Genomic DNA, 18,590 nt, shown 5'->3' with positions numbered 1-18,590 from the left:
TGTTTAGTGCACAGCAACATCAGGTTATGGATGTGCAGTAAAAATCCCTGTTTAGTTTACACGGGTTGGGAAGGCACTGTTGATTGAGGCCAAAATAGGATTCAACCAAGTGGGGATCCTTAATAGAGCTTCAGATGGACCCATAAAAATATTTCAGGACCAGTGTAGTTTTTTTTTTTTTTTTTTAAGCACTGAAAGGAAAAATATAGTATGCAACCATATAATTAAAGACTGTATCATCATGCATATGCACAAGGGGGAAGAATGAAGGTTGCACAGGTAAACTTAACTCTGGCATTTCTGAACATTTGAGCGTTTGACTCTGCAATGTTAAAGTTCTCAATATAACTGTGTCTGTAATACTGAGAATATTCTGCATGTGTGTTTCTCAGAGAGGCATTCTTCATGGTGTCTTTATGCCTTAATTTATGTAGACAAATATTGCTGTCTATATTACATAGAACACTTATTGCCACAATCTTGATTTTATTTGATAGTAAACACCTGTTACTCAAAATGAAAAAAGCCAGATAATTCAAACAATAATATAAATACTGGGAGTCTTGGCTTTCTATTATAAAGCAGAATATCTCACACCTTGTGGCTCATGAAGATGTTGTCACGAAGCCTAGTAGAGGTGGTGGGGTTCTGGTAACTTTAATATCCTCATTTTTAAAGGTGCTCTGACTTTTTACCTGTTAAGATTTCAAAATGCTGTGTATCCCTGGGAATCCATGTAGTGGTAGATAGTGTATATTTCTGGCCCTGGTGGTACATGAGATTGGATTCTCAAATTTCAAGGTCCCTTATATTAAAAGGTTAATATAAACCAACAGGGAAAGAAACAATTAGCACTGATCCTTGACTGGAAATAGTAATTCTTGGGCACAATGTTCAGTGATACAGGCTAGAAAAAGCAAGACTATAGAAAGTATACTCTTGGACAGTCTTCCTAAGACGTGCTGTATTCTCAGGAATCAGACTTCATATAAGCCTTCAAGTGAGTGCAGGGGAATGGACTGGATGACCTCTTGAGGTCCCTTCCAGTCCTATGATTCAAGAAATCATACAGATGCTGGGTAAATCAGCTTAACTGCCGTTTCTCTAACCATTTGGAAACAAAATACAGTAGCACTAAATGAAAACTCTAGATAAGTTCTTAGACCTTGTAATAAACATCCATAAGTATATACATAAACTATTTAAAAGTCTTTCATAAATACAATAAATTGTTCTGTACTTTTAGAGAATAGAGTTTTCTGTGTCTTTGTGGGATCTGTACTTCCCAGCAGAGATCTAATTTGAAGCAAAGTAGAACCAAAAGAGTTGGCTTTGGAAGCAATAAACATTTTCAGAGTTGTAATAAGGACTCAAATTCATTGTTAACAAAATAAAATATACCTGTCTTTGAAACATTCTGATTTCCACTACTTTCTAAGCCAGTTCTTTTGGTCAGTAGCCCAACCTTTGACTAGGAAACCCATGTTTTCTGCCAGTGTCTGCCTGTCCTGCTTCAGGGGATAGTTACTGCTACTTCACAATTCTTTTAAGCTTGTTTCTTGTGAGGCATGCATAGGATATGTCTGCCCAGCAAAATAAAACGTGCGGGGTGGGAGGGTCTCAGAGCCTGGAAGTCTACATAGCAATGAAATACGCAGCCCAAGCCCCACAAGGCAGAGTTGCCTGGCACAGACCAGCCATGGGTTTTTCTTTGCTGTGTAGACACATACCCTTAGAGTGCACCTTCAGAACTTTCAACCACGTCTTAAAGCTTATATTCATACAGATGAACAAGTCTAAGCCCAGTGACAGAAAAACAAGCATAGAGAAGCAGAGTAAAAAAAAAAAATCAATATTCATTACACATACTATTAGTCTTCTAGTTTTAACGTAGACATCTTTGTATCGTTTCTTTAAGAGAAAGTACTGAACTTTCATAGCACATGCCTCCAGACAGCTCTAGAACATACAGGCTTGTTTTAAGTAAAAAAAAAATCTCCTTGCCACTCGGAGTGCTTCCTTTAAATCACAGCCAGACTGCTGAAATCAGTTTGGGAATGTTAATTTGTAGAAACTCCCTTTGATCAGAAAAGAGTGGGTGCCGGCCATATGTTTTCCTCCAATTTATTTCCACAAGAGGCTATTTGTGTTCCTTGTCATTATGCTAATTATTCTTTTTCATTTGATTTATTGTAGTTGCTATTATGCAGATCTACTACTAAGCCAAAGTTCCTTTAGTAGGAACCCTATTTTATCTGCTATGACAAAACTGACATATATAAACTTCAAATATTTGCCTTGTTAGTATAAAACAGATTTCAGGGAAATTCAGACAAATCTGGTGCCCTGGACCAAAAAAAAAAAGCCACTTTATTTGAACTAATAATTTGAAAATTAGAATTGTTCAAATCCAGGATTTTGGCAGTGTCTCTAGCTATCTTCTAGGGTGAACTAGCTTTCAAAATGACCTGTGTTAAAACAAGCTCAGTATAAAATAAGTGGTTATACTACAGACAGGAGAACTGTTGAACTTCATGAATGATAACTTCTGTACTAACATGGAGGGCCATACTTCCTTGACTTTTGTGGTGTGTATAAACTTTGTCTCCTTCACAGACCTGATTAAAAAAATTTTCGTTGTAAATATTTTTGCAATTTAAAGTCATAACATGGATATCGCTAAGCTGAGCTGTATTAGTGATTATGTCCAGTTCTGCAGTATTGTCTGTCACATGCATCAAACCTTATTGTAAACTATAGCAGCAGGGAGCAGAATTGGGAAGCCCTAAGATAATAAATTCCTTATGGAGAAACTTCAGCACAGGTTGTATGTTCAACGGAGCAAATGTTTAATACAAAAATCATCAGACAACATTCTAAATGGAAAGACGTTTAACTGTTTCCTTGAAACTGTTTGCTTTCTATTGTGTGTTGGGACACTGAAAAATACCTTCAGCTTGCTTGACATCTGTTTAGAGTTGCATATTCTGAACCTTTCATTGTAACTTTTATCTCATCCTATTTATCTCCACTTTAATACATTGAAGTATCCTATGGAAACAAGAGTGGTTACTTTTTCAATATAATTGTGGTTTCTTTTCTATAGTGTTTTTTCTGTCCATGAAACTCTCTAGCTTACTGTGAGAGGCAAACAATGGTATCTAGATCTTCTCCCCCTCCGTCCCCCCCACCTTATTCAGGCTACTAGGAAAACCAAAGAAAACTGCTTAAACCCCCATATCCCCCTCCCCAGCCCCAATTTTTTCTTCACGGTTGCTTTAAACTAAGTTTCCATCAGAATTCAGTTTTGATAAATACTCTGAAAAGGTTTTTAAATTGTGAATCTGTTTAACTCCTTTTGAGTTCCTGAAGAAGGGAAACTTAGTTTAACAATATAGACTTTTTCCAGGATTTTAATTGTACAATAGCCACATCTTTTTCTGGTGCGTTGTGTGGTGTATTTTTGGTGCTTACAGAGACTGACTGCATCTGTGGTCAAAAATGCAGTAGAGTCCTCAGCAGTGCTGCATCTTTGTTCAAGGATCTTAATCTTTCTCTTGGTGCATATTCCTTTTGCAGTGTAATCTCTGGAGTATCTCAAATCCTGGATTGTACAACTTCAAACATAAATAGTATTAAAACTATCAAATAGATTTCCCCCTACCCATACTTGACTTATTTGTGGATCTTATTAAGACTAATCTTGAAGGTTACATACTGTGATGTAATTTACAGTATGTAAAGCTATATGAGATTCCAGTCAGTTATGTGTTCCCCATCATAATTTATTGTACTTGACAAATTTTGATTTTCAAGAGACTATATTTTAAGGGCTTACCATTAAGGCTGAGCTTGTAGACTTAACTCTAGTTGACTTTTCAACCCTTATTTTGCATTTAAACACTAGGGGGTTTTTGAGTGGGATTTCTTCCATTAAAAAAGAAGACTGACAATTGCCAGTGGATTGTTAAATTCCTTGATGTGAAACTGAATGAGCTGGGTACCAGCTGCCTCAATGAGAAGTTTATTACAGAGCCAATTTCTTCATAGCACCCTAGTATTCTGAACCATTATAGCTTTGAAGTAGCCATTAAGGAGATAGTAAAGTTTTGCAATTTATGTATACATGGGGGGTGGGGGTTGCCTTAAAATGAGTAAACTTAAAAACCACTCATCTAATTTCATGGTAGATCAAATCAACCAAGGTCAGAATTTCTAGCTTCCACCATCTGAATTATACTTGCACAACTTCTCACCCAAACATATGAGGAAGTATTTTTTTGGCACTCATCTGTAAGTCACACAGCTGAAATGATTGTGCTCAAACCATAATGTTATCTTAAAGTTGAGGCTAATCATGGGGGAATCATTAATCATTAACAAAGTCATGAACAACTGGGAAAGGATGATTTGGATTGGAAACAGCACTTATGTTAATTATAGCAGCAACTTCTTTATCATATCAAGTAATCCCATAACAAAAGCATTAAAATGAATGAGAACTATGAGGTTTTCAAAGCAGATAAAACTAGCTTCAGTTAATTGGCAAAAGGGGTTTTATTGGTAGAATGTTCACCTGAATGGTGGACACCTAAATTCCCTCTAAACTGCACGACCGTCCAGCTGCCTATTAAGCCCCGTGCAGGGGCTCGGGGCTGCTGTGGGGAGAGGCGCCCCTCCCTCGGGCCTGGCCCCAGTGCGGACCTATGGTGGTGGGGAGAGGTGTCCCTCCCTCTGATTTTTTTTTTTTACATCCATGTGCTGGCTTCACTTAGCACTATTCTTAGGCTTCTGTCCCTCAACATGCATGTGTAGAGAGACTGGACACCTAACTCAGGGCTGTGGATTCCACTGTGTGACAGGCATCTAAATGTTAGGCATTGCAATGCTGAGTCTTAAGTCTCCTTTATGGATTTAGCCCCTAAGTGCTTAAGTATCTCTTGAAAATGGGACTTGGGCCCCTAAGTCACAAAAACACTTTTGAAAATTGTACATAAGGGCTTCAGGGTGAGGGACAGCGCACAGGTGAGAGGCAAAACTACCATTCTCTCCAATTGTGGGGAGAATGGAGGGGGATTTGGTTTCCTACTAGTGTGTTTTCCCTGCTCAGCAGCTCCGGTTTTCATATCAATCTCTGGATTGTAGGTGTCTGATAAATTTGAGTCTTCCCACTGCTGGAAGGGAAGAGGAGCATTGATCCTGCTGTTCTTTCCCTCCTGTCCCATAGCCTCCTGGCTGCTATTTTGGGTCTCTGCTGCTTTACACTGCCCCAGGCCTCCTGGCTGCTACCATGGTGGTGTTTCTGGTACTCTGCTTCTACTTAAGCTGCACATCTGAATATTCCTCTGTTACGCAGAGTTTCTCCAAGTTGCAGCAGAATAAAATTGATCTGATGTCAGTTTTACTGCTGCCCACCAGCAAAATTTATTTTAATATTTGGAGCATATGATATGCCACATTTGGAAAGTGGCAGTCTGTGGGCTTGATTCTGGGAAGTCTGAGTGCCCTCAACTCCTATTGGGGCTGAGAATGCTTATAGTCTTGCAGATGAGCCCTCTATCCTCAGAAGAGGGCACTAACAGTTTGTGCACTTGTATACTTCATAAAGTTATGTAGTCAGACATAAGTATCTTAGGCTTAGATTTTTAAATGTCTTGACAGTTTCAATAATGCATTGGCTGCAAACATCAGATTTCTAAAAACAGATCAGTTAAAAGCACAACACCAAGATGTTGAAGTTGTATTAGATCTAAATATTTTATGACCCGATAGATTTTCTCCACTCTTCAGTTGTTGAGAATTAAGTTCTGTTGACCCAACTCGAAGTGTTAGCTCCTTTGCCTCTGTAATTACAGATAAATAATCTCAAAAACAGTAACTTAAATTCTGTTCAAAATGAGAAAAAACAAATCTATTTGCCAGGTAAAGAACCAAATTAATGTTGGCAGGATAAATGTTCTCAATTTCCAGGAGGGTATTAAGATCACAGAACTACTAAAACACACAGTAGTGTGCTTTTGAACAGATTCCCCAGTTTATATTCATGTAAAAGTGTGTGTGTGGAAATACTTATGTTTAAATCCATTTGCAAAGAAGTGCTAGGGACCTGATATATGAAATGTGTTTATCTAACAGGGTTACCCAGTATACCCCTTACCAACCTGAAGTTTCCCAGGGTAGACTGGAGAGCCTGTTAAATTACCAGACTATGGTATGTGATATCACAGGAATGGATGTGGCCAATGCATCTTTACTGGATGAGGGGACTGCTGCAGCAGAGGCTATGCAACTGTGTCACAGGTAACACACTTAAATGGATGGCTAATTTAGATTCAAAGAATTGTGAAGTGTTTTGTTTTATTTCCTTATGTGGGTCTGAATCGTTCAGTGGACTAAAAATGACACTGTACCTCACAGTGAATCAGTCTTATGGCATGCTAGTCTAGTATTTTCCACAAGCAAAGTTAACTGTATATAATACTTCTTACCTTGTTTATGAATTACATTTTTCAGAACTCAATGTTCTCGGTGTGAAATATATATTCTAATAAATGTGTATGTGGGTGAGAGAAGCAACTATTCCATTGTAGACTGTTCTTGAGTTTTAGTTTGTTCCCTGATCCACTTAACCTTTTTTCCCCTCTTCTTTTAAACAGGCACAACAAGAGGAGAAAGTTCTATGTTGATGTCCGATGCCACCCTCAAACGATAGCAGTAGTCCAAACTAGAGCAAAGTAATGCTGATCTCCATCTTGCTTAATAAGTAGCACAAACAGACACATGAAATATTGTCCCATCCCATCACATCTCTCATTCTACATTGATCAAAAATTGAATATTACAAGTATCTGGCTCCCCTTTGTGTACAGGACACTGATTATATTGGGAACTAGGTGTGCTTTGGGAAATGTATGAGAATCTACAGTAGCTAGTTTGGGACTGACTTTGACGATACTGTAAGTACTTCATGATACTGAGGAGTTTCCCTAGAATAATTCATGCAAACCTTGTAAAATATCTTTCTTTTGTATCCCGTTCAGGGGCTGAACTAACTGATTAGATCCATTTCTAGTAACTGATACCTAAAGTTCTACCACGTTCAGCTGCAGCTAAACATCATGCTGGTTCAATATTTCATTAGTCCATGTATAAAGCAGATACAGTAATTTTGTATCATGCAACCTTGTCTGTAACTAACTTATCTTCCAAATAAACAGACGTGAACTCATTCACAATTTTTAAAATTGAGGTAAAAGTATAGAAACAAGAATATATTTCCCCTGTCTACACTGTTAACATACCTGTGCACATCTGAGCATTGAACTCCATTTGAATATTCTCTTACCTAGCAAATGATGCATTACTTTGAAAGAAATCAGTAAGGTTTAGTGAAACTAACTTAATAAATTCATAGTTATATACAAAAATCCTTTATTAAGAGATTGTAAATAGAGGTTGCAAAGCCAAGCCCTCTGAAGTTAGGAAATGCAAAATATAAGTTAATTCTGCTCCCTTCTGCATATGCAATATGATTATCTTTACTTTCATGATCACATGCTATTTTTATGGCACAATATAGCTTTCACCACCATAGCTGCTCACACTTCCTTAACTGTGTAGGAGTGTGAAGCATTTTCAATCAGCTATACTTTCAAGAAAATATTCCCTACATCAGTGAAGTCAAATCTGTTAAAAGTTATCCCAAAGTATGAAATGGCTTCAATAACTTTTGCGTTCCATATCTCTTGCTTTTCAGTTACAGTAGTGTTGTCATTGAGCTGAAATTGCCCCATGAGATGGATTTCAGTGGTAAGGAGGTCAGTGGAGTGCTATTTCAGTACCCAGATACCGAGGGAAAGGTGGAAGACTTCACTGAACTAGTTGACAGAGCCCACCAAAATGGGGTAAGATAAAGTACTATCATGGTGTCTCTCCTCCCCCCGGACTATGTCTGACATTTAACTTGGCTATAACTGTAGGCATTGCAATTGTCTTTGTAGAGAACGTACAGAGCAAAGACTACTTTTATGCTTCAGTTTCACATTAATGTTATAAAACAGTTTGAAGTAGAATCTTGGTTCCCCAAATCGATACTATGTGTGTGCTTTCAGAGAAGAGGCTAACAACTCTATGCTCTTATGTTTTCAGACTCTTGTCTGCTGTGCTACTGACCTCTTGGCTCTGTGTATTTTGAGGCCTCCAGGAGAGTTTGGGGTGGATGTTGCTCTGGGTAACTCTCAGAGGTTTGGGGTACCACTCTGTTATGGGGGACCACATGCTGCCTTCTTTGCGGTCAAAGAAAACCTGGTGAGAATGATGCCTGGGAGAATGGTTGGAGTTACAAGGTAAAGTTGGGACATTTTTCCATAATTTCTCAGCTGGAAATGTCTGATATGGCCCCCCCCAAATCATAGTATCTAAGCATCTCGTAATCTTTAATAAACTTACAACACCTCTTCCAGGTAGAGAAAGCACAATTATCTTCATTTTATATATGGTGAGCTGTGACACAGACTGTGACATGCCCAAGATCACACAGCTCTATAGAGGAACTAAACCTGGGACCCCTAGTCCAGTGTCCTAACTATTCCACTATCCTTCTCATAAATTAGGAGAATGAAGCATGGTTGAAATTTTCCCCAAGATTAGAATAAAAAAATATTTGGGTAAAGTAAAACACTGTTTACAGAGAAGACTTAAGAGAATGAAATTCTCCACTGTGAGAATTCAGGAGCAGAAGTATCTAAGTTCATTTCTGTTAAAGAAGTGAGCCTTTAGGGCAATAATTTAAAAGCCCAATAATGATTTAAAAAAAACCAACAAAAATTGCCAGGAGAGCTGTCCTCACGGGTCCCGTTCCCCCCACTGAAGGGGCATCTCACTTTGTGGGACATCCAGGCCATCTGAATTAGCAGTATTTCACTTACTTTACTAATTCTGAGCTTACCAGACTTTAAAATGTTTATGGTAGTGAGGAGTGAATGTCAGTAAAAGTTCAGATAAACTTCTGAATTTTCTGTCTGCTTCCTGAAAATCTGTTGAAGTATCAAGAAATTTAAGTGAAGGAAACTTGAGCTACATAATGCACTGAAGGTGGGGAAAACCTTAATGATTGGAAGGGTGGGGAGAGGGTGGGAACACTGAACAAAATACCCATTTTATACCCAGTATAGTATAGTAGTGTTTTGAAATATTGAGAACACGCTTAACGGAGTACACTATAACTGTGTTACAAATTGTCCATATTGGAACAAAAAATGCTACACATGCTTCTGAAACAATATAACTTGTAAAATTAATAAGTTTTAATGTACTTAGAGTCATAGAAGATTAGGGTTGGAAGAGACCTCAGGAGGTCATCTAGTCCAACCCCTTGCTTGAAGCAGGGCCAACACCAACTAAATCATCCCAGCCAGGGCTTTGTCAAGCCAGGCCTTAAAAACCTCCAAGGATGGAGATTCCACCACCTCCCTAGGTAACCCATTCCAGTGCTTCACCATCCTTGTAGTGAAATAGTGTTTCCTAATATCCAACCTAGACCTCCCCCACTGCAACTTGAGACCATTGCTCCTTGTTTGGTCATCTGCCACCAGTGAGAACAGCTGAGCTCCATCCTCTTTGGAACCCCCTCTCAGGTAGTTGAAGGCTGCTATCAAATCCCCCCTTGCTCTTCTCTTCTGCAGACTAATCAAGCCCAGTTCCCTCAGCCTCTCCTTGTAAGTCATGTTCCCCAGTCCCCTGGGCATTTTCATTGTCCTCCGCTGGACTCTCTCCAATTTGTCCACATCCCTTCTGTAGTGGGGGGCCCAAAACTGGCCACAGTACTCCAGATGTGGCCTCACCAGTGCCAAATAGAGGGGAATAATCACCTCCATCTGCTGGCAGTGCTTCTGCTAATGCAGCCCAGTATGCTGTTAGCCTTCCTGGCAAGAAGGGCACACTGCTGACTCGTATCCAGCTTCTCATCCACTGTAATCTCCAGGTCCTTTTCCGCAGAACTCCTTCTTAGTCAGTCGGTCCCCATCCTCAGTGCAGGACTCTGCACTTGTCCTTGTTGAACCTCATCAGATTTCCTTTGGCCCAATCCTCCAATTTGTCTAGGTCACTCTGGACACTGTCCCTACCTTCCAGCATATCTTACCTCTGCCCTAGCTTAGTGTCATCTGCGAACTTGCTGAGGGTGCAATCTATCCCATCATCCAGATCATTAATAAAGATGTTGAACAAAACCGGCCCCTTACCACTAGCATGTTTATGAACTTTTTTTTTTTTTTTTTTTTTTACACTACACACTGCTTCTCACATTTATCCCAAAGAACAATATGCTTTGTGTGACTGAGTTCACTCACCTCTTGTGAGCACCTCCTGTTGGGCCATGTATAATCCTGCACTCATTCCTTTTCCTGCTTCCCCGTCACCCCCATCAGGCAGGTCTTCAGTGGCTCAGCCCTTTGGCCAAGTCTCACACAAACACATGAAGGAACCCCTTCCAGGGTAACAAAGGTCCAACAAGGACTATTGCTCTTCCCTTGTTGGTGTCTATGAGCCCAGAGACAGGACTAATTCTCAGCCCCTTCTGGGCTAGCTTTAAGTCCATCCCTGCCCTGTTATAGAGCAGTGCCCCAGGCAGGGGTGAAAGTAACTGAGGCCACTTACCGGTACGGGGTGGGGCGGCTCTGACCCCCGGGGCCTGAGGTGGAAGGGGCGGGAGTGGGGGGGGGGTCAGCATCCCCCAGCCAGCCCTTGCAGTCCGGCTGGCCCGGGGCTCCGGACTCCGCTGCTGCCCGTCGGCCGGGGGGGGGAGGGGGTAAAAGGGGCAGGAATGTTAAAACGCCGCAGGGTCCTTTGCCATGGCCCCGCCGACAGGGTGGGCACAGCAACATTAAAGTGCCACGGCGGCAAAGGGCCATCCTTAAAGCACTGCTGCAGCAGGCCTTTAATGTCCCTGCCCCTTTTACCTCCCCTGTCAGCGGCCCTGCTGGGACGGACCCTACTGGCAGGGCCGCTGACAGGGGAGGCAAAAGGGGCAGGGACATTGAAGTGCTGCCGCGGCAACGCTTTAATGCAGGCCGGGTATGGGCTGGTGCGGGTTCTTACCGGTAGGCCGTACCAGCTCACTTTCACCCCTGGTCCCAGGGCTTCATCACGGGACACTTTGTTCTCAGAGGTTCTCGCTGACCAAGCTGTTCAGCCAGGTTCTCGCTGACCAAGCTGTTCACCTCTCACATTCAGTCCCCCTCCAGGGGAGTAACAAAGTTCAGCAAATGGTTGGCCCTTTCTAGGGTCTTCAGCTCCATCCTTGACCCCTTTAAATTCTAGCCCCTTTTTGGGCTTCTAAACAACACTTGTCCCCTCTTTGGGGATTTGGCCACTCTGCCAGTGGCAGGGGAGGGGGTAACCTGGACCCACCAACTACTCTGGGTCCTGACCCAAGGACCCTACAAATAGCAGCCACATGCTGCTTCCTTTAATAATTGCTACTGCTATTCCCTGGGACGCTTCCCACATAGCCCCTTCCACTTCACCCTTACCTCAGGGCAGAACCCATCTTCTGGTTCACTCTTGAGCTCCAGCAAGGAGTGTATATTCTTTACAGCTCTAATCACTGCTAGGAAATGATCTGCTTAAGCCCTGCACTGCAGTTCCTTTTAACTGAGCCTGCTGGGCTTTGATTGGCTGCTTCCTTGCAGACTTTCTAGGCAGAGCAGGAGGATTGACCTTTACTGCTCCATTTTCGGGGGTGGGTTGTAGTAGGACTGCAAGGCCTCCAGCAGGGGGCATCAAAGGGCCCAGTACACCCTGTCATACTTGGCATTAGACTTCAGAATCATGAATCAAGCTTGTGGCATATCCTAGCATGCTTATTTCAAACTATGATCAGTTTAAAGAGTTGTGTATCTCAGGGGGAAAGAATGTTCATTTTATTTACTAAAGCTATGTGCTATTATAGTACCTTAGGGTATGCCTTACATTTTAAGTGTGTTCTCATCTCACAGTGTCACCAGAACATTTGGGGGAAAAAAACATTAAAATGTAAAGCTACGGTCAAAACTAAAATATTTCCCAAAGGCAATTTACGCTATGACCTTCAAATTGTTTTTGTTGTGTTTGGTGGAGGCCTTTTAATTGATGAAGGAACCAAGCTGTGTCGTTGGAACCCTAGGACAATTGTAGGATTCAATTGTCTTTATCTTGGACACCATACAGCAGCTGAGAAAATACTGTTTGTGAATAGTTTAGTTTACTGAGTTCCCTGAGTCTTAGAAATGTCTGTTCTGAAACATTTCATTGTGTATAAGATTGTTGCTGTCAAATTTTCCTCTCTAGTTCTGAAAGTCTTTAAATATTAGGAATTCTTTAAGAAATTAACTGAGCTGCACAGATTGATGGATTGGTATGGACACTTAGCATCATCTTGTGCTAGTATCAATGGATTACTCAACTAATATTACATGTATTAAGCAGTACTTTTTTAAGGTAGCAGGTATTACATATGCAGAGTGTTCCTTCTTTCTTGCAGTGTCTGAACTCTGCCCCTGGGAGTGTTCAATTTAAAAATCAGTGGAAAATTTTTGTAGCCCTTGATAAACACCAGTGCTTTCATACAACTATAAAACCAGTAAAATATGATTTTTTGAATTATTATTATTATTTATTATATTTATTTTTACTGTACAGGATTAGAGAAGACTAGCTAGATTCTCTAAACTTCCCCTAGAGACAGAGGCTCTTGACAGATGTGATTTGGATAAATATAGAAGTTTTGGATATTTCAGAACCTTCTGACTATTGTTTTTATAAAAAAAAAAAAAAGAAAGAAAAAAAAATTCCCAATCCAGAGTATCTGTCATTTGAGGGGTAGTGAAAAGGAAGTGGGCAGATCTGGCTCCCTTTAGTGTTCTCTTAAGTGTTTGTTTTCTTAACATGAACATCTGTTCGGGGATAGGCTAAGGTTTGGGTCACTTTTTACTTTACTCAGAATGGTTATCTATCACAGTTCTTCACCCCAAAGAAATTCCACCAGTTAGCTTCAAGTTAGCAAACTAAGCCTAGCAGTTCAGTTAATGCAGAGCCTGTATCAATGTAAACTAACAAAGAAATATTTTCTTTTATGGTCTAGAGATGCAAATGGAAAGGAAGTATATCGGCTTGCATTGCAAACTCGAGAGCAGCATATTAGAAGGGACAAGGCCACCAGCAACATCTGTACAGCACAGGTGACCTCTATGTCAAAAATCTGTGTGTGTGAGTGAATTTTCAATCCCGTGAAACTTGGAATTTTTGCTTGGAAAAAGAGGATCATCTTAATGATCTGTTTTCATTCAAAAAGTTAATCTTGCAGCCACTTGTCATGGAGGGGGAACTCCACTGAGTTGTGCTGAGTTCCTATAAACTGGATGGTTCCTTTTTGGAGAAGTAGAATTTTAACACTTCAGAATGAAGAGTTCCGGTTTGTATTTGTGCAGAAGTAATTTCAGAATTCAAACAGTGAAAATGTGAACTTTATAGGTTTGTGATGTGCAAATAGCTATTAAATTCTTAATATTATAAAATAGCTATTTTCAAATCAAAATGGAATGATAAATGAAATTTGTAGGTTGAGAAGTGCCCAGGAACAAAGTAATAACTTTTTGCATGAGATTTTGAGAACTTCTTTGATACTTTTCGCAGCTGTAATTATGACAAACATCTTTATAATTAGATGTATTAAAAAAACTTTTGGTCCCTTTGCAGGCTGTATTCATGCTCTTAATGTGTTTTGCCACAATTTCTCTTTTTAGATTAATACTAGATATTGGGAGTTTTAAATCTTTAGCACTCATTAGAGATGTTATGGTAGAAAACAGTTCATTCTCTTGAGCACAGACCTTTAAACAATGATTCTGTTGAAAGCTATATTTAGGGGTTTGTGAGATTCAAACCAAAAACTCAAGCATTCTACCCAGGATACAGAGACTATTGGAAGATGTGGTGTGATGTATAAGGGTATATTTAATTTTATCTACCATCTAGTGGTCTGAGAGGATTCTGCCTCCAGATCAACTACAGTGGTGAGGTTGTCCTTAGAATGAGGGCCTCAATGAGCACATGAGAAACAATCCATTGTGTGTTCTCTGATTAGTAATGTTATAAACTTTATTAACGAAACAAACCATCACAAATACAGTAATGTAGCAAAGGAGATAGAGCCAATACAGAATGTCAGGCACTTGCATTACTCACATCATCCCTTATGAGGAATCCCAAAAGAGGTGATGTGATCCGCATATTGGAATACACGTACCTGATGACTATGTATCCCGCTTTCCACAGGATGGGTATCATCTTTTAAACGGAGTTACACTAATGCCCACCTTCCCTATACATATATATTAGAGAGACAAGGTGGATGAGGTCATTTTTTTTTTTATTGGACCGGCTTCTGTTGGAGAGAGAGACAAGCTCGAAAGCGTCTCTCCAACAGAAGTTGGCCTAATAAAAGATATTACCTCACACACCTTCTCTCTCTCTGATATGCTGGGACTGACACGACTAGAACAACACTATTTTCCTGCACTGAGTATACACCACCAGGGTCATTATAATAATATTTAGTGTTTTATATGTAAAGGTATTAACTAAGCCCAACAGTACCACTGTGATGTACATATGCAAGTATTACCCTTTTGGTTTTATATTGGGGAAACTGAGGAACAGAGATTTGACTTGCTAGCCATTAATAGAGCCAAGGCTCAAATCCTGGTCTCCCAACTACCAATATTGTGCTTTAGTAACTATACCATGTTGTCTCTCAAATAGAAATCTACAGGGAGTTTTAGCAATATCTGCAGAACTTTTATACGTATGGCTGGCTACAAAGATTAAGCTTACAAGTCACAGTATTATTTTTTTTTAGTCACTGAACCACTTAAACACCAAAGGATCTTGAATTCATGAACAATGTTACTATTTAAAATGTTTGTAAATTCATAATTTACTATCTCCTAACTTTGTAGATTACCTAGAACTCAGAGTTTACCTTTTATTGATAGCTTTTTTTAATACTGTGGTTATATTGTTGCCTTGGGACACTCAAGAAGCTAGTTATACTAAACTGTCAGCAGTCGACCTTAAGTGATTGTTCCTAAAATATGTTTGGACATTTTAGGCGCTTCTGGCTAACATGGCTGCCATGTATGGAGTTTATCATGGTTCGAATGGATTAAAGCACATTGCAAGAAGGGTGCACAATGCCACTCTAATCTTAGCTGAAGGTTAGTATTTAGAAATTATAAAGGGGTAGATCTTACATCTTCGCACCTCTTAAAAACGCTGACCTTCCATTTTTTGCTCACCAACGGTTTTAAGTAGCAGAAGAAATCCAAAATTTCTGCACTGAGTGTACGCCACTGGGTCATTATAATAATAATATTTAGTGTTTTGTATACAAAGGTATGTATTAAGCCCAACAGTACCACTATGATGTACATATGCAAATATTATCATTTTGGTTTTAGATTGGGAAGCTGAGGCACAGAGGTTTGGTTTGCTAGCCATTAATAGAGCCAAGACTCAAATCCTGGTCTCCCAACTACCAATATTGTGCTTTAGTAACTATACCATGCTGTATCTCAAATAGAAATCTACAGGGAGTTTTAGCAATATCTGTAGAACTTCTTGAAAGGCTTATGCTTTCCTACTATTACCTGCCCATTTTATTAATCTATACTGGATGAGAAAACTCAATGAGTTCACTAAAATGTAGTTTAAATTTACAGATTGAATAGATTAGATTAGATTAGATTAGCTGAAGTGAAGGCTGTTCAACGTAATCAAATTATATAGAACACCGCACTGCTATAAACACTGAAATCCCAAAATGTATTGGCTGACTGCATTATGAGCATGACTTGAACTCTGATTATTAAGAACAACAGGAAACTTCTTGATTGTCCAAATCAAAAGGATATTGAAATATTTTTTTATTTGAATCTCATCCAAAAATCTGCAGTTCTGTTTCTGTAGAATGTCTGCATTTAGGAGATAATCTTTTTATTACTGACCTTGGCACAAAAAACGGGAATGTGCTAATAAAGTTTGCGGATGACACACAGCTGGGAGGTATTGCCAATACAGAGAAGGACTGGGATATCATAAAGGAAGATCTGGACGACCTTGTAAACTGGAGTAATAGTAATAGGATGAAATTTAATAGTGAAAAGTGCAAGGTCATGCATTTAGGGATTAATAACAAGAATTTCTGTCATAAACTGGGGACGCATCACTTGGAAGTAACAGAGGAAGAGAAGGACCTCGGAGTATTGGTTGATCACAGGATGACTGTGAGCTGCCAATGTGATATAGCCATGAAAAAAGCTAATGCAGTCTTGGGATGCATCAGGCGAGGTATTTCCAGTGGAGATAGGGAGGTGTTAGTACCGTTATACAAGGCACTGGTGAGACCTCATCTGGAATATTGTGTGCAGTTCTGGTCTTCCATGTTTAAGAAGGATGAATTAAAACTGGAACAGGTACAGAGAAGGGCTACTAGGATGATCCGAGGAATGGAAAACCTGTCTTATGAAAGGTGCCTCAAAGAGCTTGGCTTGTTTAGCCTAACCAAAAGAAGGCTGACAGGAGATATGATTGCTATCTATAAATATGTCAGAGGGATAAATACCACGGAGGGAGAAGAATTATTTCAGCTCAGTACCAACGTGGACACAAGAACAAATGGATATAATGTGGCCATCAGAAAGTTTAGACTTGAAATTAGACGAAGGTTTCTAACCATCAGAGGAGTGAAGTTCTGGAACAGCCTTCCAAGGGAAGCAGTGGGGGCAAAAGACCTATCTGGCTTCAAGACTAAGCTCAATAAGTTTATGGAGGAGATGATATGATGGGATTAATTGATCTTCAACTATTAGCAGTAGATATGCCCAATGGCCTGGGGTGGGATTTGAGTTACTACAGAGAATTCTTTCCTGGGTGTCTGGCTGGTGAGTCTTGCCCACATGCTCAGGGTTTAGCTGATCGCCATATTTGGGGTCAGGAGGAATTTTCCCCCAGGGCAAATTGGCAGAGGCCCTAGGGGTTTTTCTCCTTCCTCTGCAGCGTGGGGCATGAGTCACTTGCTGGAGGATTCTCTGCACCTTGAAGTCTTTAAACCACGATTTGAGGACTTCAGTAGCTCAGACATAAGTTAGGGGTTTGTTACAGAGTTGGTGGGTGAGATTCCATGGCCTGCATTATGCAGGAGGTCAGACTAGATGATCATAATGGTCCCTTCTGACCTTAAAGTCTGTGAGTCTATATTGGCTGTATATGTCTAGTGCAACTATTGCTATTGATGTAGGCATTTAGGAGGTCATAACTAACCCTTCTGTAACTGATGTTGGCAGAAGATTTCAACTCGTAATAAGAGCAATGCACCCTATGAATTGATCACAGTTGTCCAATTGCCCCTGATGGCCCAGCTGTCTATAAAATGCTGGAGGGCTCAGATCACTCTCTCCCAACAAGGTTCTGCTCATCTTGCTTGACTGGCCTTGCTCTCTGTAGACACCTGTGATCTCAGAAAGTGAATGCTAGCTCTTCCTATTAGCAATCAATAGGTTGTAATAGTTTCTGCTGCTGTTGTGCATGGGACAGCTTCACCTGTGCTGGACCAGTAGGAGTACTAGGGTAGGCTGCCCATTAACATTCTTACCGCCATATGGTCTAGAGCTGTTCTGATCAAATTTAGATAATCCTGTGGTAAAATTATGACTACCACCTTACGCCAGAGCTGCTACCGCTGCTAATACAGAAAGAGCTGGGCTGGTGCTAGAGCAACAATGTAAAATGCTCTGCACTTGCAGCCCGTCCCTACTCTTAAGACTTGTGCGATCACAGGAAGCGTCTAAGCTTTTGGAATTCTCCTGTCCAAGCCAAACTCCAGGAATACTTGCATCTTTATACACCTCTACCCCGTTATAACGTGGTCCTCAGGAGCCAAAAAATCTTACCGCGTTATAGGTGAAACCACGTTATATCGAACTTACTTTTGGCCTTGAGCAAAAGCATTTTCTGTGGGCGCCTCTTGGGGGTGACAGCAGGTGTGCGGTGCCCCAGGCTGGGCTAGTAGGGAGCTCTGGGTGTCACGGAGCTGCTGGGGCCGTTCTCGTGGCCGGGCTGCGCTGCTCACCGTGGGGCTGCAGGCTCGCAGCAGTTGCTGTGATCGGCCGTGGCGCAGGGCAGCGCGATGGTGGGATCGGCTCGTGCTCTGCCACCAGCCTGCTGGCTTCACTGCCGCCACCACTGCTGGGGACAGATGTGGTTCCCGGAGCCGCGCTGAGTGTCAGGCAGCAGCAGATAAGCAGCTGCTGTAAAGCGGAAGGGGCGAGTGAGGCTCATTAGTCGCAGCCAGTGCAGCCTCCCTCCCCAGCCTCAAAAGTACGGGTGTTAGTGTCTGAGCCAGAGAGCGAGGTGGGGAAGTCGGGGAAGCGCTGCCGGCTTGCCGTGCTGCAGTCCCCTGTCTCTGAATCAGTGATAGCAGCTCATGGAACGGAACCCATGCAGTGTTAATCTGATTATACGGAGGAGGAGGAAAGCTGAGACTCCCACGCCCT

The 18,590-nt window shown here is 40.9% G+C and overlaps 1 protein-coding gene across 1 annotated transcript in view; it reads left to right on the top strand.

The window, feature by feature from the left end:
* GLDC (glycine decarboxylase) overlaps window positions 1–18,590 on the top strand; it is a 70,331-nt gene that overhangs the window by 19,484 nt on the left and 32,257 nt on the right. Inside the window, 6 exon segments of the mRNA XM_073345303.2 lie at window positions 6,136–6,300; window positions 6,657–6,734; window positions 7,757–7,904; window positions 8,149–8,345; window positions 13,121–13,217; window positions 15,149–15,254. Of these exon segments, the coding sequence (XP_073201404.2) occupies window positions 6,136–6,300; window positions 6,657–6,734; window positions 7,757–7,904; window positions 8,149–8,345; window positions 13,121–13,217; window positions 15,149–15,254 (791 nt within the window).

This window comes from Lepidochelys kempii, chromosome 5, assembly GCF_965140285.1.
Source record: "Lepidochelys kempii isolate rLepKem1 chromosome 5, rLepKem1.hap1, whole genome shotgun sequence".
Classification (NCBI taxonomy): domain Eukaryota; kingdom Metazoa; phylum Chordata; order Testudines; family Cheloniidae; genus Lepidochelys; species Lepidochelys kempii.
The sequence above is the reverse complement of the archived record's forward strand: the minus strand, read 5'-3'. Positions and strand labels throughout refer to the sequence as shown.